The 26,682-nt window shown below is 37.1% G+C and overlaps 1 protein-coding gene across 2 annotated transcripts in view; it reads right to left on the reverse strand.

Annotated features, from left to right (window-relative positions):
* The window catches only part of Dpyd (dihydropyrimidine dehydrogenase), an 899,256-nt gene that overhangs the window by 383,753 nt on the left and 488,821 nt on the right, over nucleotides 1–26,682 (reverse strand). For both annotated transcript variants that reach the window (XM_021158977.3, XM_085835556.1), the window contains exon 14: nucleotides 20,391–20,555. In XM_021158977.3, coding sequence (XP_021014636.1) covers nucleotides 20,391–20,555 — 165 coding nt within the window. The remainder of the gene's footprint in view (nucleotides 1–20,390; nucleotides 20,556–26,682) is intronic.

Genomic DNA, 26,682 nt, shown 5'->3' on the forward strand with positions numbered 1-26,682 from the left:
ATTCTGCCAGAAGTTCTTTGATTGTTGAGAATAATTTTCTCTATCCTTGGTTCTTTGTTATTCCAAATGAATTTGCAAATTAGTCTTTCTAGCTCTATGAAGAATTGAGTTGGAATTTTGAAGGGGATTATATTGAATCTGTAGATTGCTTTCAACAAATTGGCCATTTTACTATATTGATCCAGCCAATTCTTGAGCATGGGAGATCTTTCTGTCTTCTGAGATCTACTCTGATTTATATCCTCAGAGACTTGAAGTTCTTGTCATACAGATCATTCACTTGCTTTGTTAGAGTCACACCAAGGTATTTTATGTTATTTGTGACTATTGTGAAGGGTGACAATACCATTATTTCTTTCTCAGTCTGTTTATCCTTTGAGTAGAAGAAGGCTACTGATTTATTTGAGTTAATTTTATATCCAGCCACATTGCCGAAGTTGTCTATCAGGTTTAGTAGTTCACTGGTGGAATTTTGGGGTCACTTAAATATACTATCATATCATCTCCAAATAGTGATATTTTGACTTCTTCCTTTCTAATTTGTATCCATTTGATCTCCTTTTGTTGTCTAATTACTCTAGCTAGAACTTTAAGTGCTATATTGAATAGATAGGGAGAGAGTGAGCAGCCTGTTTAGTCCCTAATTTTAGTGGGATTGCTTCAAGTTTCTCTCCATTTAGTTTGATTTTTGGCTACTGGTTTGCTGTAGATTGCTTTTACTATGGTTAGGTTTGGGGCTTGAATTCCTGTTCTTTCCAAGATTTTTAACATGAAGGGGTGTTGAATTTTGTCAAATGTTTTTTCAACATCTATTGAAATGATCATTTTTTTTCCTTTGAGTTTGTTTATGTACTGTATTATATTGATGGATTTCTGTACATTGAAATATCCTTGCATCCCTGAGATGAAGCCTACTTGATCATGGTGAATGATCGTTTTGATATGTTTTTAGATTCAGTTTGTGAGAATTTTCTTGAGTATTTTTGCATTGATGTTCATAAGGGAAACTGGTCTGAAGCTTTCTTTCTTTGTTGGGTCTTCGTGTGTTTAAGTATAAAAGTAATTGTGGCTCCATAGAACAAATTTGGTAGTGTTCCTTCTGTTTGTATTTTGTAGAATAGTTTGAGGAGTATTGGTATTAGGTCTTCTTTGAAGGTCTGATAAGACTCTGCACTAAACCCATCTGATCATGGACTTTTTGGTTGGGAGAATTTTAATGATTGCTTCTATTTCTTTAGGGGTTACAGGACTGTTTAGATGGTTTATCTGATCCTGATTTAACTTTGGTACTTGGTATCTTTCTAGAAAATTGTCTATTTCATCAAGATATTCCAATTTGGTTGAGTATCGGCTTTTGTAGTGGAATCTGATGATTTTAAAATTTTCCTTGTTTTCCTTTGTTATGGCTCCCTTTTCATTTCTAATTTTATTAATTAGGATACTGTCTCTGTGCCCTATGGTTAGTCTGGCTAAGGTTTACCTATCTTGTTGATTTTCTCAAAGAACTAGCTCCTGGTTTGGTTGATCCTTTGTATGGTTCTTCTTGTTTCCACTTGGTTGATTTCAGCTCTGAGTTTGATTATTTCCTGTCCTCTACTCCTCTTCAGTGTATTTGCTTCTGTTTGTTCTAGAGCTCTCAGGTGTGCTATTAAGCTGCTAGTGTATGTTCTCTCTAGTTTCTTTTGGGGGGCACTCAGAGCTATGAATTGTCCTTTTAGTACTACTTTCTTTGTGTCCCATTAGTTCTGGTATGGTGTTCCTTCATTTTTATTAAATTCTAAGAGTCTTTAATTTCTTTCTTTGTTTCTTCCTTGACCAAGTTATCATTGAGTAGAGTGTTGTTCACCTTCCATGTGTATGTGAGCTTTCCGTTGTTTTTGTTATTGAAGACCAGACTCAATCTTTGGTGATCTGATAAGATGCATAGGATTATTTCAATCTTATATCTGTTGAGGCCTGTTTTGTGACCAATTATATCGTCAATTTGGAGAAGGTGCCATGAGGTGCTGAGAAGGAAGTTTTTCTTTTATTTTAGGATGAAATTTTCTATAAATGTTTGTTATATCCATTTGATTCATAACGCTTTGGTCCTTTTTAGAAAGGGGAAACAAAATACTCATGGGAGCAAATACCGAAACGAAGTGTGAAGTAGAGACTGAATGAAAGGCCATCCAGTGACTTCCCCACCTGGGGATCTATTTCATATACCGTCATCAAACCCAGAGACTGAACGATAGGCCATCCAAAGATCATATACATATACATATACATATACATATACATATACATATACATATACATATACATATACATATACATATACATATACATATACATATACATATACAGTCATCAAACCCAGACATTAATGTGGATGCCAAGAAATGCATGCTGACAAGAGCCTGATATAGCTGTCTCCTGAGAGACTCTGCCAGAGCCTGACAAATCAGAGGTGGATGCTCACAGCCAAACATTGGACTGAGCATGGGGTCCCCAATGGAGGAGTTAGAGAAAGGACTGAAGGAGCTGAAGAGTTTTGCAACCCCATAGGATGAGCAACAATATCAACCAACCAGATGCCCCAGAGCTACCAGGGACTAAAACACCAACCTAGGAGTACACATGGAGGGACCCATGGCTCCAGTCGCATATGTAGCAGAGGATGGCCTTGTAGGGCATCAATGGGAGGAGAGGCCCTTAGTCCTGTGAAGGCTCAATGCCCTGTGCAGGGGAATTTGAAGGCAGGGAGGTGGGAGTGGGTGGGTGGGTGGGGGAACACCCTTACAGAAGCAGGGGGATGGGGGATAGAATAGGATAGGGGTTTCAGAGAGAACCAGAAAAGGGGATAACGTTTGAAATGTAAATGAAGAAAATATCAAATAAAAATAAAAAAGAAAAAAAAATGATAATCAGCATGATTCACATCAGAGCCTGCACAAATTACGATAATTCACCTGACCTCATACTTCTCTCTATATTACAAAGCTATTGCCTAGAAGAATACATTATTTACTATGTTCAAAATAATTGTGATTTTGCATTGTTGTAATTTGTGTTTTGATATATAACATTTTTAAATATATGTAGTTCTGTTGTACATAGAAATATAGAATGATTTAGAAGAATGTTTTCACAGGGTTAATTTTAATTGGAGAATATCACACACACCCAAGGAAGATCTCACTTGATGCAGCCTCTTTGTTTGCTGGAATATACACTTCAAACAGATGCTTTAAGATTTAAACAATGTATCTGATTTCAATTTGGGGGTAACTTTTGCTCTATACCATTCCTCTAAGGTACAAAGAAGTGGCTCTTCTTACCATTCTTGATGTGTGGTCAACTTAGGTTTATTTATGTTTTCACATCTTTGATGGGGGTGTGAAAACCTGATTTTTTCTCCTTATACCTGAAATACATTGTTTGTGAAGGTGGTGGGGGAAACTCTACTCATTCCTTGCATCCTAACTAAATTCAAAATGCTTGCCTGCCTTTCATGGTCAAATTCTTAACTCTTTGGCATCTAGCTTGGTAGTGTGATGTGAACTGGAAGGATTTTAAGCAAGAATTAGGCAACAATTCCGAATCACAGAGATCAGGATTTGAGTTGCTGCAAGAACATATGTAACATGTAAAGTATTTGAGATACAGTTATAGTTTGGGTAACAATAATAATTCTTGTTATATTCTCTCACTCAGGTTAATTTCTATATTACTTTTAGTAATTTACTTGCAAACATTACATGCATTGCTTTTGAAGCCTGTAATTATGTTTATTTTCTATATTAAGATATCTCCCCACACTTTATAAACCTAGAGCCATGCCTAAATTTACAATTTAAACTAAATTAGCCACAAAACAGTCAGTGATCATTTTAATATTGAGGGCTTTAAAGGGTACATTATGAAAAAATTAACATGCAAAAGCAGCACAAAGCTAAATTATTTATTATGGAAAAATTAGTCAATCTAGTTACTCCCCTAAATTTTACATGAATAAAATATTACAGAAAATTTCCTTTTGGGTGATCAGTATATAGATCAGAAACTCCCCAAAGAAACTGTATTAATAAAGTTAACTCATTCCTTATTAATGCCCTAGGCATTTTAGCAACATGCAAAGTGAAATATCCACCTGAAAAATGACTTTAATGATAAGTTATTTCTTTGCCTTATGTACATAATGGAAAATTAGTTCAGGAAGAAAATCTCAAAGGGACAAAAAAAAATAGCCAAGTGTGAAATTTACAAATACTTTCTTGGATTGGGTACAAATGTTATCCAGGCCAATACCAGGGATAAATTCTTTCTATCCTATTTACAACCCAATCTTGATTAGTTAAGAGCTCATTTTCCAGTTTGTGAATTATCTAGGTCCTTGAATCTTCTCTTCCCTCTGGCTGATTACCTCCCATTTCTCCTCATTAGCATCTCTACCAAAAAGGGGAGGAGTCCAGGTGAAAAGAAAATGACTTCATATATTGGCAGTCTTAAATACTTTGATGCCTGGTTTAAATTTTTTTTTTCCAATTGGCAGCATGAATATGCACACTTTTTTTTTCTTTGCAAAAAACCATCCAAGGCTGCAAAGCATAGCACAGCAAAGCACACTACATACACAAAGCACACAGCACATGGCACCACACACACAGCCCAGCCCAGCCCAGCCCAGCCCAGCCCAGCCCAGCCCAGCCCAGCACAGCCCAGCACAGCACAGCACAGCACAGCACAAGGACAGGGATATAGGATCAGATTTACCAGTAACCCAGTAATGTGTCAAAATTCTAGCACTTAGAGTTGAGAAATATCTGAGAAAAGTATTTGTCTTTACCTCTATGTCAGATCCTCATCATGAACTGGGAAGTCAGCCTTACTTTACCTTCTTCACTAAGCTATTGAGAAAAGAATGAAAAGAAGTACAGACTCAACGGGAAGCTGTTCTCTGAGATGCTGGTATACATTATTAACCCTAGGCTTTATATGTTAAACCTCTTGCCACTTTGTAGGGTTTTCTTCTCTTTCTTTCTTCTTTCTTTCTTTGTTTCTTTGTTTCTTTGTTTCTTTCTTTCTTCTTTCTTTTTTCTTCTTTCTTTCTTTCTTTCTTCCTTCCTTCCTTCCTTCCTTCCTTCCTTTCTTCCTTCTTTTTTTTTTTTTTTTTTTTTTTTTTGAGACAGGGTTTTACTGTGTAGCCCTGGCTGTCCTGGAACTCACTTTGTAGACCAGGCTGGCCTTGAACTCAGAAATCGCCTGCCTCTGCCTCCCAAGCGCTGGATTTCTTTCCTTTTTTAACAATCAAGTTTTGCTTTCTGGAAAAGCTCGTTGCCAGGGTATTACACTTTAGTTATTTATTTTCTATTACTCCATCTCTGTTTTGATGTTGTTATAAAATGAACAATAGAATAGTTGAAAAGGCCAGTGAAGAGCTAGTGCTGTCTTTCCTGATGTGTTTCACTCCTTGGATTTGGATTCTTTTCTACCTGCTCTTAGGGAGAGAGCCTCCCTAAGAGCCTCCCAGTATCCAAACCTTGTATATATTCCTTTCAAAATCTTCTAAAACCAATGTGAATTGTGACTGTGATGTTACTTCTTTAAATGAAGATGTAGCCTACAGATAAAATTCTGAGTCAAAGGATGGATTGTTATCCATGTTCACCTTTTCAATCAAAATATCCCTTGTTTGTGATATTTGAAGGATGTTTGGTCAGCCTGGCCAGACGCTAAACAGGTAGTCAAATGTCTTCCAAGGCCAGAATCCTTTTAGATAGTTTATAGTGATATGAATCATTCTTGCAAGGCACAGGCACAGACTTACATTCAACTCAAGTGGGATCAATTACCTGTCTATACAAGTGAGTTTAAAGGAAAATATTATTAAAGTGGAGTTTTGTGGACTTTAAAAATATTAATTTATTAATGTTTAAAAAATTACCATGATGTGATGTCTGAATCTCACTGAGAAGGGTAAATAAAATAGACCAGGCGGGTAAATGGGTACAGGGAACTTGTTGGTGTAGCAATGAGGATAGGAACAGGAGGTATTAGGTCAGGGGAGGATGGAGGGAGAGAGTACTAGGAAAGACAACTAGAATGAGCAGGCACATGCCTGGGATGAACTCAAAACCTAGGGCAATGGAAACTTCCAGGAACTTATGAGTGTTACCCTAGCAATGGGCGATATCGAACCTGAATGGGACATCTCCTGCAACTAGGAATGACTTCCAATAGAGGGGCATAGGACACCAACCCAGCAACAAAACTTAGACCTACAATTTGTCCTGCCTACAGTTGTGCTGGGATAAAGGTGGCACAGAAACTGAGGAAGTGGACAACTACGTATGACTAGTCCAGCTTGAGAGCCATGCCATAAGTGGGAGCCCAGCCCTGACATTGCCTAGAGGGCCAGGAACCATAGGCTGCATAGCCCAGAGATATAGGATAGATTAAACACAAATGACCAAAAAGAGAAAAAATATTCAATGAAATAATTCCTAGTAATATTCTGCTATACTAATAGATTATTGTCTAGTCTAGTTGGCATCAGAGAGGCTTGAGGCAGCAACTGATTGAAACATATGCATAGACCCACAGCCAAACATTACACAGAGCTTGGGGAGAAGACAGAAGACAGAAGAAAGACAGAAGGGGGATAGGAAGGATTGTGGCAGGGTCAAGAATATCACAAGAAAACTCATAGAATCAAGTAACCTGGGCCTACAGGATCTCACCGACACTGAACCACCAACCAGTGGTCCTTCACGTGACTGACCTAGGATGTCTACACATATGTAACTCTTGTATAGCTTGAACATCTTGAGGGATCCTAACAGTGTTATCAGAGCCTGCCTCTGACTCTGTTGCCTGCCTTTGGGACCCTTTCCTCCTATTGGGTTGCCTCCTCTAGCTTAGTTTTACTGAAACTTGATATGCCATGGCTGTTTGATAGTATCCATGGGAGGTCTGTCTTCTAAGGAGAAACAGAGTAGGAGTATATGGGGGGAGGGAGGTGTAGAAGAGAGGAAGTGGTGGGAAAGGGATTGGGAGAAGAGGAGGGAGGAGAATATATAAACACATAAATAAATAAATAAATAAATAAATAAATAAATAAATAAATAAATAAATGATTTTAAGTAAATGTCTTAAAAGACCTAATGGGAGAGATAGGAAATTAGTTCCATATGGAAACCAAAATAACTTAAGAGTATTCCCTTTGTGTACAAAGGAAAGGAATCAAAAAAGCTGAAGAGAAAATGGTATCAGAAAAAGTTAGAATAAAATGGAAGGGAGGGATGGAGAAAGGGAGGCAGGAGGTAGAGAGGGATTGAAAGAGGGAGGGTGGGAGATTGGCTTCTAAGCATAGAGTCTCCCCTTATTGGTCACCTTGAGCTTGCCTCCTCAATTTGGACTCCATAAAACAAAAGGGGCACTTTCTAAATCTCATTTTAAAAGTTAACAGATTAAGTTGCCTTAGAGACTAGGAAAAGGTAAATATTAGAGGTGTGAGCAGAGAAGTAGGGAGGTAACTCTTAATTAACAGTTTCAGTTGATTCTTCCTCTTCTCAGACATCCCTATGCCTATGAAGAGCACCTTAGAATTGACTCCTCCAAAGATTAGAACACAAAAATTACAAGGTAGATATTAAAGGAAGTGGACCCACTGAACCCTCTGAGCTTTTCTAGTTTTGAACTTGATCTTCACTTGGGCCCATGTAGGCCTGGCTGATCTCATGAATTTATTCAGATAAAGGAACAGTCTGAGTTCACTGCATTCCCTACTCCCCTGGGCTTTTTTCCTAGCTATTCACCATGCTCAGGGCCATGCCTCCAAATCAGAGAGATGGTATTCTTACCCAAAGGCAGTCTGATTACAAAAAGACAAGGAATTTGCAAAAGCCTCTATTGTAACCCTTTAATGCTTGTATAATGACTGCTTTAAAGGGTTTGATAGATTGTTCTTAAGATTTTTCTCTTACTGAATGACATGAACCACCAACATTTTAATCTCTCACAAAGCCAAAGCTTAAAGATTCAACCAACATGTCTTATATCACTTAATAGCAGTTAAGGTCTGTTTTAACTTCTGTGAGTTCCTATGATTCAGCATCAAGGTAAGGATGTGGCAATGAGAGATAAATTTGTGGACAGCTCTGATGTACCCAGGGTAGCCTGGAAGCTGAGCTAAGACTGGTAGCATGGCATTTGAATTCAGTCCAGTTGGAAATGAATCTTAGGACACATCTCATCAGAAATGCAATTATCATTTTATATAAAACCTGCTTTTGAACTGATCTAGTGAAGTATACTTGTATGGACAGAGGGCAGCAGGATTCTCCGAGCCGCACTCCAGGGATGTTTACTATGAAAATAGTGAGCTGAACACAGTTTTCTTTTGTTTTCTAGTTGTGGATACAGTGAACAACTTGTTCAAGCTCCTGATGCCTTGATTTAATTACTGTAATTATCCACCCTGCTTCTAAGTTGTGAGCTGAAATAAACAGTCTCTCTTGAGCTGTTTCTGCCAGGGTATTTGATCAGAGCAACAGAAAAAGATACTAAGAATAAGAGTGTTATTTTATTTTCAATAAGATAGTGTGGAGTTACCTGTCTGATTCTCTAGATTAGAGACTGACATCTCTTCTCTTTTTTGTTTTATTTATTTTTTTTTAATTATTAATTCTGATGAGTTAAATCTTGCTAAAGTTTTGTTTCTTATGATCTTCTCAAGCCGGGTTTGGTTTCCTCCCATTTTTGCTGTTTTCTTCTCACTGATTTCCTCCTACACCATTGATCTTTGGTACATGATTTAATTATTTACTTTAAGCTAAAGTAACTTTTCATCCGAGTTTTGAAGGTAGAATTTGAGATCATTAATTTAATACTTTCCTTCATTTATCACTCATACATTTGATAGTGGAATTTTTCTCCTGACCAATGGCATGGCACACAACAAAATTAGACACATTTTCATTCTCCTTTACTTCAAAATACTTTCTAATTTCATTTTTTTAACACAAGAGTTAAGAGTATATTATTTGTTTTATAACTGAGTATTTTTTCAAAAATATTCTTGTTTTAATTGTGAACTGCATTATTTTGTCATCAGAGTTATATTTTAAAAGCATTAGGACATTTTCTGTGGACTAGAATATAGCCTACCTTTCAAAACACTCTGGAAACATTAAAAAATATGTTTATTGCCATTGAATGGTATGTTTCAAAAGCATCCATTAGATAAGGGGATTACAGTGGTTGTTTTTAATCTGATAGCTTCATTCTATTAATTACTGCTATCAAGATAATAGATATCAAATTATAATTGCAGGTTTTTTCATTTTTTTCTGAAAGCTATATTGGTTTTTGCTTCATGCCTCTTCCAGTGCTGTTATTATGTATATAAACGGTGCTGTTAGGTTCTGTGGACAAATTGATCCTTTACCATGACAATATGATCTGTCTGTTGTGTTCAAGGGAAAATGCTTGCTTTGATATATATATTATCTATTATTAATTAAATAATATTCATTTTACTACAGTTGACATGGAATATCATTCCAATGCCTTTGTTTAATCATGTTTCAGGTTTCATATTTAAAATTGTATCTTAAATATAGCTGAGTCTTGCTTTTATATCTAGTCCTAAGTATCTGACTTTTAACCGAGGTGTTTAGGCTATTTATATTTTATTTTTTTAATTATTTATTTATTATTTATTTATTATTTACTTACTTTCGAGACAGGGCTTCTCTGTGTAGCCCTGGCTGTCCTGGAAATCACTCTGTAGACCAGGCTGGCCTCGAACTCAGAAATCTGCCTGCCTCTGCCTCCCGAGTGCTGGGATTAAAGGCGTGTGCCACCACCGCTGGAACACTGCATGATCAGGTTTAACTCTATCATCTTGCTCTACACTTTCTTTTTCCCTCTTCCTCCTCCACCATCACCTTCCTCCTCCCCATTCTTCTTCATACATGTTAAATAGTTTTATATTGATTTTACTTTTTAGACAGCGTCTCACGTTGTAACAGCATGAGGTTTTTGTTCACCCTCCCTTGTTCTGACTTGGAAACCTTTATATATTTCATAAGCTTCAGTTACTCTAGCTGGGTATATTATGATCTATTCTGACTAGACTATACTGGATAGTACTTCTGAGACATGTGGTGTTGCCTGCCACCTTAGTCTTGATCTGGTACCTTCTTCTACTGTGCCCTCATGGTGACTTTTTTCACCTGGAAACATCTCAAAGGGAATAGAAGTCTCTCTTTACCTCTTCTGCCCACTTACAGGCTGACCAGCTATTTATTAACTAATCAGAGGTGAAGGAGAACAATTTTTATACAACATTGAGACAGGAGTTGCTTCAATAATAATGCCAATACCAAGTCTCAGCAACCAGATCTCTAAGCGTAGAAATTAGCATTTGAATACACAGTACACAAAACTACCCCCCCCCCCACCATCACATTGTATTTCAGACTGACTGGAACTCTACATGTATACCAAGCTGACTTCAGACTCACGGTAATCCCCCGATAAAGTTTTTCCTGTGGTGATGTCATAGGCATGAACCACCATATCTGACTTATCTGGGCTCTCTTTTTCTCTCATCCACTTTCTTTTGTAAAGAGTTTGGAGGAGTGCTTGGTCTCCATGTCTCTAAGTCTTTCCTCTAAGACTCTCACTTTTCATAACTTTTATTTCAATGTCTTTAAGTTTGTTACTTTTTTGAAATGCCTAATAGGTTGTTTATAACATCTATCATATTTCTTACCCAATTCATAGCTGTTTTTTAAATCACTGGGAGCTTAAATATTATATCTGTCTTTTATCAGTTAGCCACTTGACCATTTGGAATAGTTTTCATAATAATTCTGTCTTGTTCTGAGATGGATTATATCAATTGAGTTTTCCTTTAATTATATGTTATATTTTCCTATTTCTCATACAGCAAGTGAATTTTATTGGCTGTAAGTCATATTGAGTTTTATCATTGTTAAACTAGATATTTCTGTATTCCTCAAAAACAGTTTCATGTTTTGCTTTAAGCTGCTAATTTCAGCCTTGGCAAATAGCTATGGCTGAAGAGAACTCTTCCTTGCATTCTTTACAATGGTTTTCCTTGATATGGCTTTCCAGTTTATTGCTATTCCTGATCTATGGAGAACAAAAACACAAAGCAAAACACACACGCATGCGAGCGCACGTGCACGCACGCATGCACGGGAGCGCGCGCGCGCACACACACACACACATACACATACACACACACACACTCCCCAAACCCTTGTCCTCTACTCCACTCAAGCAGTTTCTCTCTATAGACTTGTTGATCCACATGAAAAACTAGTTTATATTCTGCTTCACATTGTGTGTATTGTGGGGAGTGGGGTGGGGAGGACTTCTTCGTAGGTTTTTTGACATCTTCTCTGTTCTCCATGTCTCTCCTATCTTGTTCTCTATCTTGTGAATAATATCCCTCAGATCCCTTGATTCTCACAATTCATTTCCAGAAACTCTCTGTGGAAGGACAGAATTTTGTTTTTTGTTTGTTTGGTTGGTTGGTTTTTGTTTGTTTGTTTGTTTTTAAATTTAAGTGACTACCATTTTTATGGTCAAATGTCCTGGGTCTTATTTCTGTTGTGAGACTAAGTCAATTTTTCAATACTCTACAATAGGCTGTAGCCAAAACCTCTCTTAGAAATCTGGAGACATCTATGTCAAGAAATTATTTGAACACTCTTTCTTCAATCCCTCTGCACAGTCCCACACTCCTAAGTCAAAGCCTGTGATCCACAACAACAACTGGTCTGCCTGCCAAGATGTCTCCAATGGTAGCAGTTTGATTTAGCTGCAAACAACAGTTGTCTAGTTAGACTGAAAGCCCCCTTAGTAGCAGAAACTCATGCCTGGCACAATAACCTAGTCAAGTACCCATAGCTGGAAAGGTCATAGTTCTATAGAAGAACATATATTGTCATTTTCCTAAACCATTGTATCAATCAGCAATATGTCTTTAAAAAGTCAACAATATTTCTAACTATATTCCAAATATTTATCATTATTCCCACAGATAAGTATAGCTCTCACCTCTCATCAAAGACATTGCCCTTTTTAGCAACAGAGGACACTACAGAGATCCATAAATGGTCAAAATGCAGACAAGTGACATGAGGTTTCTAGTCTCATTGGAATATATATAACTCAAGATCTACACATAAGAAGCAGAGAACAGATGAAAAGAGAGGGCAGAAGGATTTTTAAGAGGCATCTAGATAGCATTTTCTAGACATTTGGTAGGTGTTGTACCTATGAAATGTCAACACTATGGCGGATATGAAAATTCTGGTAGTCAAGTTGATACGGGTGTGATAATTTCACAAGGTCCCAATCCTGGATGAAGGGCTGCTGAGAGACGGAGAGCCAATTTTCTCCTGGAATGAGCCTTTTAATTGGCTATCAAAATGCCTCTGTGTGTGTAACACACACACACACACACACACACACACACACAAACATATACAGATAGATATAAACATACACATATTTATAGAAGAGGTCATGGATTTTAGAGGGAATGAGATGGTGAGCAAGGGAATACTTGGAAGAATGAGATAGGTATAAATGATGTAAATATGGTTCTCTTGCATATAATCCCCAAACATTAAAAACTGAGTTAAAAATATTAAATACAGAAATTAAAAACCAATCACATAGCTACAAGTTAGCCATATTACTACATATTCTGATACATTCATCTCTGCTGGGTTTTTGAATAATTAAACACATTTCAGTGCTTTTCTTTGGCTTCTGTGCTTAGTCTTGAAATACAACTAACTGCCATTCTTCCAGTGTTGTTAAAGGGTAGCTATGTGATCAAATGAATATCTGAGAGGAAAGCAAAGAAGCACAATGAATAAAATATTGAACAGAAAACTTTGAATGTCACAGGACAATAAAATTTTATGTACGTATGTATGTATGCCTGTATTTATTCATTTGAGAAAGGGTCTCACTATGTAGCCTACAGAGCTCAAACTTGCAATTGTCTTGTCTCTTCTGAAGGCATGTGCCACTAGGCCTGGCTCAGGCTTTAGCTGTTTTTAAATTATTATATATTTAAAGATAACTTTTTTATATAAAACAGCAGTGCATATAATTTTTGAAAAATCACTTTTACTATATGTTTTAATTAACTGGAAATAAAAGTAACGTATGAAAAGTCTTTTATGGAATATAGTATGTAGAAGTGAATAATTGCAATATCTCAGAATGTTCATTCATCAATTCTCAACTAATCTTTATAATGACCTCTGAGTTATTGCTATCATACAGGTAGCAAAAGAGGCTGATAGTATTGCTGAATGGCAAGTTACTAGAAATGTAATATTTTCTGTTACTACCTATACTGGCTGTGAGCTCTCGGCCTTTATTAACTCTAGGGAAGTCAGGAGAATTTTGTAGGCATGACAGGATGTGGATTCCCATTCACTTTCAAAGTTCCCAGGACTATTACAATTTATCTCAATTTTATAAGCAGATTGTTTATAAATCCAATGAGATATCACTAATAGTTTATCAGAGGTAAAAACTCATCTAGAAGTTAGGTAAAGGAGGGAGACTGAGAAATACCCACATCCTCAGGAATTTATAAACAGTATTAAGAAATCACTGTGGTGTGAAGGAAGGAACCATTTCCAAGGGACACACCAGCTTCCCTTCAGCAGCTGCTCCAGTAGTTTCTTAATTTATTACTTCCTAACCAGCTTGTAGAAATGGGTAGGAACAGAGACTTGACAAGCTCAGAAAACTCCAAAGGGAGCAAAGGCAGAATCAAGTCAAGGGACACTTGAATTTCTGTTTATAAATATTCCCCTTTGACTATGAGGAGAGCACCAGAATCATGCCTGCAATGAGACATTTAGCTTGCCAGTTTTTAAGTCACTGCTGACCAGAGAGCAAATATATACTTTTCCTCTATCACTAGATTTTATTTTTTTCTAAACAGGTTGACTGAGTAACAAAAGCCAGTCTCTCTCTCCAATAACTGTAAGTAAATTGCAACTATCTTTGAAAACAAAATGAGGCCTGTTTGTGCTTCATCCGCCCTTGTGGAGCCTGCAAGGAGACCCTACTGAAGCACCCAGAGAAGAAGCAAAGAACATCCTTGTGTTCAAATGGTATCTGTAGTCTGCCTCTCTCTGCCAACCTTCAGATTTCTGGATAGAGACTTTAATAAGAGGTCTGGTAACTGCAGAAACCTAAGTCCAAGGGAGTGGGTGACATCATTTCCTGTAGGAGCAGATACAATGCCAAGCAGAAGGACTTGGCTACTCAGTGTTCTGAGCAGGGATTAAAACCAAGATCATCACTGTCTAGTGGCAGTGGGTCTTTATACATACTAATATCTTGTTTCTTTTCGGAAGTCTGTATTTGAGAGGAGTAGTTGAGGAAAACTTGGATTAACATTGATTCTCATTTTCATGGTTCATTATTTAGTTCACTAATTTAGTTTTTACTTAGGTGCATGTGTGTGCATGTATGCGAATATATAGGCATCCCACCTACGCAGTTCTAAGGGGAGCCAGAATAGGGTGTTGAATCTCCTGGAACTATATTTACATATGGCTGTGGGCCAGCAGTTGCTCTAAAGAGCAACTAGTGTACTTCACCACCGTGACATTTCTTCAGCTTCCCAGTTTCTTAGGTTGCATAGGCTGAAGGAAATTCCACCTGTTTTGCATTGGTTCTTTGTTGATACGATAAAAACAAACAAAAAGAAACAGACAAACAAATCACAACCCAAAGTAACTTGGGCCAAGAAAGGGGTTATTTGGTTTACGCTTACACCTCACAGTCCAGTCCATCACTGAGACAAGTAAGGAGAGGGGCTCAAGCAGGAACAGCACAGAGACGAGAACTGAAACATAACCAGGAAGGAAAGTTGTTTACTGGCTTGTATCTCCTATTTCTGGCTCGCTCAGCTACGTTTATTATACAACCCAGAAGCACTGCTTGCCAGGGATGGTTCTGCTCACAGTGGACTGAGTCTTCCCACATCAATAATCAAAAATAAAAACAAAAACAAAAAAACTACACACACATGCAAATGCCTGCAGACAAATCTAACAAAGTCCTCAAATGATGGTCCCTCTTCCCAGAAGATTCTAGCTATGTCAGCTTCACACACACACACACACACACACACACACACACACACACACATACACACACACACACACACACACACACACACCACTCAGAGACAGACAGGGGAGAGAGGGAGGGAGGGAGGGAGGGAGGGAGGGAGGGAGAGAGAGAGAGAGAGAGAGAGAGAGAGAGAGAGAGACAGCACAACACAGTATACCTTCCCAAGATATGATGGAAAGATATCTAGTTCTGCCTCACACCACCCCTGGGTCAGGACAAGAATGCTCCATCTCTATTGCCCTTCTGACCTGTATTTGATAAATATAGCAGTATTTGAAGCTCAGTTCCAGATGAAAAGAATATGATTCTAGTAAATAATTCTAGTGAAGGAGTTTCCTATAACAAGGTCCATTAATAATGCCGATTGTGTATGAAACACAATTATCCAATAAGCTTTATAGAAAGTGTTTATTGCCTTGATCTGTACACACACACATTCATACAGAAATTGTGTCCGTACTACAATGTCTGAAGTACTTGAACTCAGACAGGACTGAACCTTACTTTTTTTTCTACAGTTCCCCAAATAATTATAATATGCATTCAGAATTGAGTTCTTGGCCTATGTACAGATGCCTTGTTGTAGTAGAATACAAAGCACAATCTTGATCGTAAATAAAAATACCTTTATTTTCTATTAATGATAACAAATACTGAAATTCCGTGTTTGTAATCATGAATGCCACAAACCTGTCATCTTTGTGGATGGCTCAAATTTGCATAGATGGAAATGATGGGGAATCATAACACAGCTGACCTTGCCACCTGAAGGTCTCTGCTCACTGCTGCATCAAAATTGCAATAGTCCATACATCCAGAGCTGTTCTATTTTGCCTATATTAGTGTGTGGCATAAGTGGGAAATGGTGATATACATCTATAATTCTAGCACTTGCTAGGTATGGATAGGGAAACCAGAAATTTAGTTTAGGCTACATAGTGAGTTTGCAGTCTGACTCAGTCACATGAGAGCATGTCTCAAAGAAGAAAAAAAAGAAAGCAAGAACAAAACAAAATGAAAAACAAAAACAAAAAACAAAACAAATGTCATATCTTTTCTTCCATTTCTAGAAATATATGGTATGAAAACAGAATGAATGTGTCTAGAGAAATAAAAGGGATTTGTAGGGAGGCAGACAGATAAGAGAAGGAAAAAGGAAGATGGACTTGAATAGGGTTGAGGGGAATGTGCTCAATATACAATACATTCATGTGAAAAACTTAAAAGGAATATAATTTTTAAAAATTATGGCTATATTTATTGTATTGTTACTCTGTACATGTTTGTGGTATATGTTTCTGCACACATATATGAAGAGTGTGCATGCTTGTGTGAATGTGTGTGGAGACCAGCGGTCCATTAAAAACTCTTCTGGAGGTCAGAAGTCTATTAAAGTCTTCCTCTGTTGGTCTTTACCTTACCTTTTTGATACAGGAGTCTCTCACTGAACCTAGAACTCAAATGAGCCAGAACAGCCTTCCAGTGAGCAACTGGGCTCAGCCTGTCTCTCCCTCAATACCACCACAGCCCCAGTGCAGGTGGTATGCCTACCTGTCACAACTCCTGGCTTTTTATGTGGGTGCTGGAATCATTCGGATCCACATACTAGCACAGTAAGCCCTTAACCCACAAATCCACCTCACCAACCTCCTCTATCCCCTATTTTCAAAATGTACTTTGAATATTTCACTTTTACATATCCTTAAGAATTTTGAATTGTGCCTTTACTATTCATAACAGCAGAGGAGCTTAAGTTTTATCCTTGGTGGAAGGAGTCTCTGGTACACAGATGAAGGATCTGCATGTAGAGGCTGCTGATCAGGAAGAGCTCTGCGAACATGGAGGAGATCAACTTCTTTAGAGTATTGTGAAGTTAATTGCCGGCCAAGTCACTAGCTGAGACAGAATTCCATCACCGGTGAGGATGTAGTAGTAATGTAGAGAAAGAAAGAATCTTTACCTAGCCACTGTCCCTCTGTTAATACTTCCACAATGCCCTCATCATGGTGTGGTCTGTCTTTACCAGCACATTCAATGCTAAATATCAGCCTTCCCCAAACTTCTAGTTGACCGAACGATTAAAAGAAAGAAAGAGAGAAAGAAAGAAAGAAAGAAAGAAAGAAAGAAAGAAAGAAAGAAAGAAAGAAAGAAAGAGAGAGAGAAAGAAAGACCAGGCAGTTGTGGTGCATGCTTTTAATCCCAGCACTTGGGAGGCAGAGACAGGAGCATTTTTGAGTTCAAGGCCAGCCTGGTCTACAGAGTGAGTTCCAGGACAGCCAGGGTTACACAGAGAAACCCTGTCTCAAAAAACCAAAAGCAAAAAAAGAAAAAAGTCTTTTCTTGCTAAGTCAATACATTCAGGCACTCCATGGCATATATATATATATATATATATATATATATATATATATATATATATATCTTAAAAAACATATTTTTAAAAAAATCAAGCCTAAAATATACCAGCTCTTGCCTTTTGTAATGCTGGTGAAAAGAGTCATTTTAAACTGATTTCTGTAAGCCCTAATTATTCAGTATATTTCATAATAAGCTTTGCAAAATCTCAGCTCAGGAACAAAAACTCTACTAGTAATAACTTGTCACTACAATGATCCCTGTGCCAAATTTAATTCACAGATAAATATAAAGGAAAAGTTGAGAGCCAAGCAAGTCTAACTTGAGGGCGGGCTCTGCTGCCGTGTGAGTTCCCGGATCCCTCACATCACCTTCTAAAGCCTCCTTACCTTTATACACACCACGTTCTGTAGCTGTCTCCTCTGACTCAGATGCAGTGGTCGTCTCCCCCACCTGGAAACAAATCCTAGCTACGGATATTAGCTGCCTGCATCTCCGTGGCACAATTTCTTTCTCAGAAAACTTAGCCCTTGCTTAGAAGCTGCCACAGTGGGTTAAATTATCCAATCCCTGTCATTAAAGGTGGCAGTCACACACTTGAGAATGATGTGGGAAAACTCCAGTGAGAGCGATAATTAAAGTTGGAAAATGAAGGGTCACTTCCCTTCGCTCCACTCATTGAATCTGGCGTCAGAGTGTTTCTGGAACCGTGGGGGAGATGGTTCTCACAGCATGGCCCTATCTGGGTGCACACGCTTTCTTTCCATGGTTTCCAATGAGAATGCCACTTTGTGTTTAAAATGTTATCTTTGGTGTGGGGAGTTAACACGGTAGAAAGTGTTCTAAAAATACAGAGAAAAGATGAATGGATGTAATCTAAAGAGTGCAAGAATTGGGGGGGGGGGAAACCTCATGTATTATGTTTTTCAAACACACAAAAGCATTATAAGAGAAGATCTTTGTTGCCAGGGTGATTTAGCATTTAAAGTACCTCTTCTTTCTGTTTGGTTGTGGGATCAGAGAGCCATGGGCTTCAACCCAGAGTCCCTGTCTTCTGACTGTCATTTCTTTGGGCCCATTATTATAGCAACTTATTCCTGCCTCAGAGAAAAGCAGACAGTATCATGCGAGTTTAAGAAAGCCATTTCTGGCCATGATTTTTTTTCAAAGAAAAGAGAATTTTGTCTGTTTGTTTCTCAGAAACACTGGTTTTATTCAGCACTGAAGCAGTTTGGGGGGAATCATATTTGTTTCATACTCTTTTATATGTTACTTTAAAAAGAAATACTGCATTCAAAGAGCAACCTAGGCAGGTACATTGAAGATTCTAGTACACAGAGGTGTAGATAATGAAAGCAAATTTTAAATTTCAACTTCAACTTCAACCTCAGGATAGATTATATTTTCAATCATGATCAAGATCCTTTATCTCTGTGTTTGGGTTTCCTCCACTATAGACTTGGGCATGTAACAGTATCTGTTTTAGGAAGATGTGGAAGGATCCAACAAGTTTAAAATATACAGAGCTTTTATAACAATGTCAAGCACAGAGTAAGTGATTTATTAAGTACCTACCTCCCAATGTGATAACAATGAAAAGTTCGGTACCTAGCGGAATATTCACTACTACACACCAAGTCGGTATACTGATTAATATTTTCGTTTCTATAATCGAGTCTCCTGTGCACAGCAATCTAAGGAGAAACGTTTTAAAAGATGTGGCTCCTTTAGAAGACAAATGCTTGACATCATTGTGTCAGTGACGTAACTGTATCACAGGAGAGATAATTGCAACATCAGGCTCCCAACCTGAGGAAGTCCTAATGAGGAGATGCTAAAGGTTTTTGATGTGTCTCCATAGTTCTTCCCATCTGAAGGACTGTTTTGAGGAAGATAAACTATACCTGTTCTACATGACTGTCTTTGGTTCAGGGTAAGAGATTATACAGAGGCATTCGAGCTACCTAAAAGAATCCCTCTTGATCTGCTAAGCAGCAGCGTGCTTTCTTTGGAAGACTGATTTTTCAGGTTCTAAGCAACCATTCATGAAGTCCAAAAGTATTTAAATCTTTAAAAATACATATCATGAGAGCCTTGACATGTGTTCTTTTTTGCCCTTGTAGAAAACACCTTTTCTGTGACAGAAACATACACACTACTGGATATTTCAGGCTACATTCACCTGAGCTCAAATAATAATATAGAGTCAGAAGGGGAGGCTTAGGAATGGGGAGTAGAAGAGTGAATGGAACCAAGAACAACCTCAACTAGACTACTAAAGAGAGAATACTCTTTTTTTTTTTATTACATGCAACTCAGATTTATTGCAAGGGTTCTGTGTGGTTCCTTAAAAAATAGGCCTTCTATACAACACAGTGAGTTCATTTAGTCAAAGGGTGTTAAAATTATTTGCTAAATTATTTCCCACTGAAAAAAAAATAACCCACATAAGATATTCTGTTCCAGCCTTAGTTTTATATAAGATGATTTATAGCCTGCAATTTCTCCCTAAGGTCATCACCTTCATAAATACCAGCCACATACAATGAAAATCAACTCAATAAAATGGGTATTTCATTCTTTCTGCTTCTGCATATAGAGACTTCTTCCATGCACCCAGTGCCCATTTATAACAAAGCCTCACATTGGGAGGGATTTTATGAGTTCTCCAGCTTTCTTTCTTTATCTTTCTACACATCAGCCAAGCAACTGGCAGATTCTTTAATAAAATATATTATATGCATTAATATTTATAAACCTACGAATTGGATGTTTAAATAAACATTCAGCAACTCATGCCTGTTCTCTTGTTTTAGATGTTAAATCACACTTACATTGTCCGGGAAGTCAGCCTTTAGTTCGGTGACACTGTGACACCAATATGCAGCTGTTTTCTCACTGATGAGCTCAATGTTAAGAAAGGAGCTTTGTCCAGGGCCATACAAGGGGCCAGAAGTGGTCCCCCGGATGATTCTTGGTGAGACGTTTGTCACGATGTCCTAATGAAAGAAAAAACTCTTGAATCTCTGTTCTACAAAGAAACCTGCCTTCTTGATTATATACTCATTTCCATGTGACAATATTTTACCAAGTCTCTTCTCACATTTTTCCAGATGAGGTTTTAACATACTTTAAATTACAGTTGAGCATATGCTATTTCCAAATGGAATGGCAGAATAAAATATTCCTTAGCTTTTGCTAACTTACTGCAGTTCTAGGTTGTACATAGTAGAAAAAAATTTTAATTAAATAATTTCATGCTAATTTAGGCTGTACATATTTTAGTTTGTTTGCAGTTTAAAAGTAAATAAAGAAATAAAACATTAAAATTCCATGTAGGTCTATATAATCTAAGTAGCTTTAATCATTAACTACAGTAAGAATTAATGCTTAAAGACAAAATGTATAATTTTCTTAAAATGTTATTTAAATGCAAATCAACTGAAAAAACATATTACTATTACTAGCTCATTAAACTTGAACACATATTATAATGAATTAACTGGGTCAAATTACCTGTATATATGTATACACATTGTATACATATGCACATAGATATATAGATTTACATTCTTATATGTATACATATTTATTCAAATGCGAGTATATGGTCCCACATTTAATATGAAGACAGTTCCCCTTTCCAAGACTGAAATGAGGTTATCAATAACTTCCTGATAAATATAAACAGTAAAATTAACTAGCTTGTTAAGTGTAATTACCAATCCCAGGCTGCTTCTAAAGGAGTATTAGCAAAGAAGAATAACATTCTTCCATTACTTAAAACTAAAATGAAACAAAGAAGGAAAAAATGTTTCTTTTGCCAACTTCCAATTAAAATTAATTTTGAATAAAGGTCATTTAGTTAAGGATTTATCAGAATTAGTCTTTTAAGTACCCCTCCTCACCATCTTGTCACTTTTAGTGAGATAACATGAACCCCCATTAGTATATAGCAATTAAGGTCAATTTACATATTTTAATTAAGAACCACCCCATATAAAACAATTAGTGTAATAGGCATACTAACTGGATTTCATAACATTTGGACGTTTTTCCAACTAGATAGACAGGAAACCTTAATTAGCATTAATTAGTGCTGATCTGCATATGTTTGATAAGGCATACCCTTGCCACAAAAGATTATTTATTCCTGAATGTGCCAAATGCTACAGTTGCAGAGGATAAAAGGACTTTTCTTCACATTGCATGTTAATTTCTGTTAATTTACATTCACTTTTACATCCAAATTAGTATATTATAAAATAAATGGTATAAATGTTACAAAAAGCCTCTTTAAATATGTACATTTTAACTTATAGGAATCATGCCAGTTAAATTTTTACTAATTAAGCCATTCCGCTTCTATTGTGTGTGTGCACAATATCACCAGCCTCGCTTTGATTTGCTGTTGAAAAACCCTGTTACACAATCGTAAACGCTAAAATGACAAATAGAATCACTGCAGGAGGCTCTAGCAGACGGGTCAAATTTCCATCCTGGCAAATGCTTGGATGTGTATGCAGCATCCCTGTGGGTGGCTCCGAGTGTCTCTCCAGGTAGGCACTATTGTGCTGCCAGTGTTGGAAGAGGCATTTCTGGAAAATGTTGCCTTTGAATGACCCTGGTTTTCTTCTCTGTTCCAGTTTGTAGATTTCATACTCTTTTATCCCTGAGGTCCTTCTACCCAGTATTCTAATTGCTTTCTCTTGGATAAATCCAACCCAGATAACAACCTGTTCCCCTATAGAGGACTTGGCCAAGGAGGTGGACAGAGGATATTTAGTTCATCAAAGCGAATCAAGAAAGATTGAAAAGAGGTCACTTTAGAGTCTAGTTTGAGTCTCTCATTCACTAGGAGTCAAGAATTAAGTCCTCTGAACAACTGAAAAGTTGCTGTGAAGATTGCCTGTAAAGAGGTTATATGTGTTTTGCATAGAGATAATCTAAATACTAAAGCAGTAATAAACTGTGCTTAAGAGCTAGTATATACTAGCTAGTGTATATTATTTTAAATATGGCTCTTTTCTTTTACCTGCTATAGTAAACTTTCTGGGAATCTTAGAAACAAAACTATCAACTTCCTTTGAAGTAAAAATAAATCTTAACCCTCTTCTTGAACTAAGAATTTATACTATCATCTATATACTATATACTATATACTATATACTATATACTATATACTATATACTATATACTATATACTATATACTATATACTATATACTATATACTATATACTATATACTATATACTATATACTATATACTATATACTATATACTATATACTATATACTATATACTATATACTATATACTATACTATCATCTGTAAACCTATCCAGTGATGTTGAGAAAATAACCTATGACATGGTCTCATTTATTAGAAAAAAACAATACAAAGGAAGAGAGGTAGAGAAAGATCCAGAGAAAGAGGGAGAAAGAGACAGCTAGAGACAGACAGATGGAGACAGACAGAGAGAAGTTTCTTAGCAACTTCTGAGATATAATTTCAGAAGCTACCATAAATCATTTATGGGATTTTAAAATAATCAAGGACCCTGTGTCAGTTTCAATGGGAATGGCCCCCATAGGCCTCTGAGTTTTGATATCTTCTCCTTGTTTGGTGGAACTGCTTAGGAAGGATTGAAAGGTGTGGCCTTTTTTAGAGAGGCATGAATTAGAAGTGATCATTGAGGTCATCAAAGTCCACAGCAGACACAGGTTCTCTCTCTCTTCCTCCCATCCTTCCCTCTCTCCATCCTTCCCTCCACCCATATTTCCTTCCCTTCCTTTCTCCTTCCCACCCTCCCTTCAGAGCCATGCCTGTTGCTATGCTTCCCACCCTCTGAATCTATAAGTAAGTCCCCCAATTAAATGCTCTATTGTATAAATTGCCTTGGTCATGGTGTTTTTTCATATCAACAGAACAATGACTAAGACAGAACCTGTTGGGAATATTTCTTCAAATAGTCCAAATTTCTAATTTCCTTAATATAAACAATGATAAACATTATTCCCAATTCTATAGATAGCTACTGTGTAGAATGTGTGAACTATCTGTAACTCAAAATCTTAAGAGATTTAAAAAAATTATTGGCAAAATTCAACCAATTTAAAAAAAATGACAAAATGACAAACTTAAAACAATCACCCAGTAATAGGTCAGTAGTAGAAACTTTTATTTTAGCTTTTTTTCCCTCAAATTGAGTTGTCCTTAAAATTAATTTGTCAAAAGCATTCTTCATAGGTTGAGACTTTCTAGATTTTTGAAAGTAAGTGACAGATAAATGATGATGGGGAATCCAATGAATTATCCTTGGTTAAATGGTTAGAGCTAATGTTTCAACAACTGGGCAATAACTTACGAATACGTTTGACCAGGGAGCACTAGAATTTGAATATCCTTTCATATGAGAATAATTCACTTTAATATTTAATAGCTAATTTATACTGGTATTGCTTAGGGGACTTAATAGAATAAACATGGTCAAGAACAGTTAGACAAGATACAAGTTGATTCTCCATAAAAGGAAGGTAAATTACCATGGCATCAATCTTCAGTGCATTCACAATGTTCAGATTTTCAAAAATAGATGTTTATGGAGGACGAAATATTATGAGACATCCCAGCTTTATGCGCTAATGGAGCCACCATTATAAAACCAAGTGTCATTGCCCTCTGAGCCATTGAGGTGATGAGAGTGAATTTTAAACATTAATAAAGACATGGATGCAGAACATCCAGATTATATTTGTTTAAGTTCATTAACTTGACTTCTCTAACCCTAAAAAGGAATTATACTGTTTCCATGGTTACTCTTGAATGAAGATAATCACAACAGTCCTAAGAGTAGAAAAGAATACTTAGTCATAAGGGACTAGACAGAGAGCTGGGGTGCAATGACATTGGATGGAAATGAAAACTAAAAGAAACTTACAGTCCAGACTGCCACCATAACTGGATTTTACAAATGATGCTGAATGAAAGGATAGTCTCCAAACAAACAAACAAACAAAACAAAAATACAGGATAGTTCATGGAAGACAACAACTACTCGATATATTGATATATTGTTCAGTTAAGCACACTGATGTGATAAAATTGCCACCTTAAGAATAGTATATTGAAAATGCAGGAGAGAGATTGCTTTGCTGAGCACACAGATGATGCAAACAGCTACAAAGGGCATAGAAAAGCAAGTACCGCTTTCTGACGATGAGATCATGTTCAACTTGCAGAGCAGCAGACAGAGAAATCTGTTCCCCAAGCTACACAGTAGTGTAGTGGATGCTATAATAGTATATAGATTCTTAGAGGTCCCATGAAAACAGGTGACTTAAATATAAGCTTTCATTTTCTTTTTTTCAAAAAGGGCCACATGAAGCCCAGGCTACAACTAAATTTACTATATAGCTGAGGTTGGCCTAGAACTGCTCCAACCGCTTCTGCCTTCCAAATGTTGGGATTACAGGTATAAAACACAACCACTAACTTTTTCTTTCCTTTTCAATTCCAAGATTCTAATGAGGGTTTTTATAAAAGTAACTTTCATTCACCTATTGTCCTCTTGCAGGCTTACTGCTGAATAAGCTCGCTCTTTCTAGTTCATTCTGAATTCTGGCTGGTTCAACTCCTCTAGCCCAAACTCTTCAATCTAGCTTCTATCAGCTTCTGACTGAACTGCTCTGCTTGGCCTCATACTAACTTTGGCAATATGTTCTAATCTTCTGGCTCCTACTCATTCTCTTGTTTCATTCTGTTTTCACCTGTATCTAATTTATTCTTTCTGTAGCCTGTTTCTATATAATTGCCTATATAAAACTAACACACACACACCTCTCTTCTCTCTCCCCTCTCCCCCTCCCCCCCCCTCTCTCTCTCTCTCTCTCTCTCTCTCTCTCTCCTGTGCTGCTCTCATGAGAACTGGATGCATCCAGTCTGATTCATCACTTTGTCTGCCCTGAATAAGACATCATTTTCAAACACAGCTTCTTCTACAAACTAACTTTACCTTTATTGTTCAAGATTAAAGGTGTGTACCAAGGGTGTGTCTCTATTCCACCCAGATTGTACTGTAATCCAGGGCATGTCTGCATTCCAATTGTACTGGCTAGTTTTGTTTTAACTTGACACAGCTGGAGTTATCACAGAGAAAGGAGCTTCAGTTGAGGAAATGCCTCCATGAGATCCAGCTGTAAGGCATTTTCTCAATTAGTGATCAAGGGGGAAAGGCCCCTTGTGGGTGGGACCATCTCTGGGTTGGTAGTCTTGGGTTCTATAAGAGAGCAGTCTGAGCAAGCCAGGGGAGGCAAGCCAGTAAAGAACATCCCTCCATGGCCTCTTTATCAGCTCTTGCTTCCTGACCTGCTTGAGTTCCAGTCCTGACTTCCTTGGTGATGAACAGCAGTATGGAAGTGTAAGCTGAATAAACCCTTTCCTCCCCAACTGCTTCTTGGTCATGATGTTTGTGCAGGAATAGAAACCCTGACTAAGACACCAATCAAATCACATAAACCTAGAATGTCTTTGGATGTGATCCCTTGCCAGAGCAGCTATGTTGCTGGATTAAAATTTCTCTACATGTCTTTATGTATTTACTCATTTTTGGTTAAAATAGTTTAGCTATTAGAGTTCACAAATGAAAAATTAAAAAATGAAAACCACTCAGGAGTAGTCACTTTCTAATATATGTAATTTCTAGGTATTTAGGTAACACAACACATGTCTTCCATGACAGAAGAAAAACATTTTGTAAGCTAGTCTAAAAGCAAAGATATTGTCACATAAAACTCCACCAATCTGTTTAGCATGTTACCACCCTCAAGAGAGTAAAAGTACTGGCCCAGTGTCAAGCACAATTCCATGTCTGTAGAAGGACTTTCTCCCATTGTTTACTTTATGAATAAATATGCCAAATGTTTGATTTCTTCTAAACATAATTATCAGACAGAGTTCTGATTGGTTTGGGTGGAAAGACAGGTAAGGTAAGAATCCCTTTTTAATAAATCATCTTTTTTCATTTGAGTGTCTTACATAAACAGAGCCTTCAAAACCTGAAATAGTAACAACACTTACTGTGTACATCAGGAAAATTTATCTACACAGAAAACACACGTAGAATAG

Source organism: Mus caroli, unplaced genomic scaffold (assembly GCF_978045245.1).
Source record: "Mus caroli unplaced genomic scaffold, Mus_caroli_1 scaffold_3, whole genome shotgun sequence".
Taxonomy (NCBI): domain Eukaryota; kingdom Metazoa; phylum Chordata; class Mammalia; order Rodentia; family Muridae; genus Mus; species Mus caroli.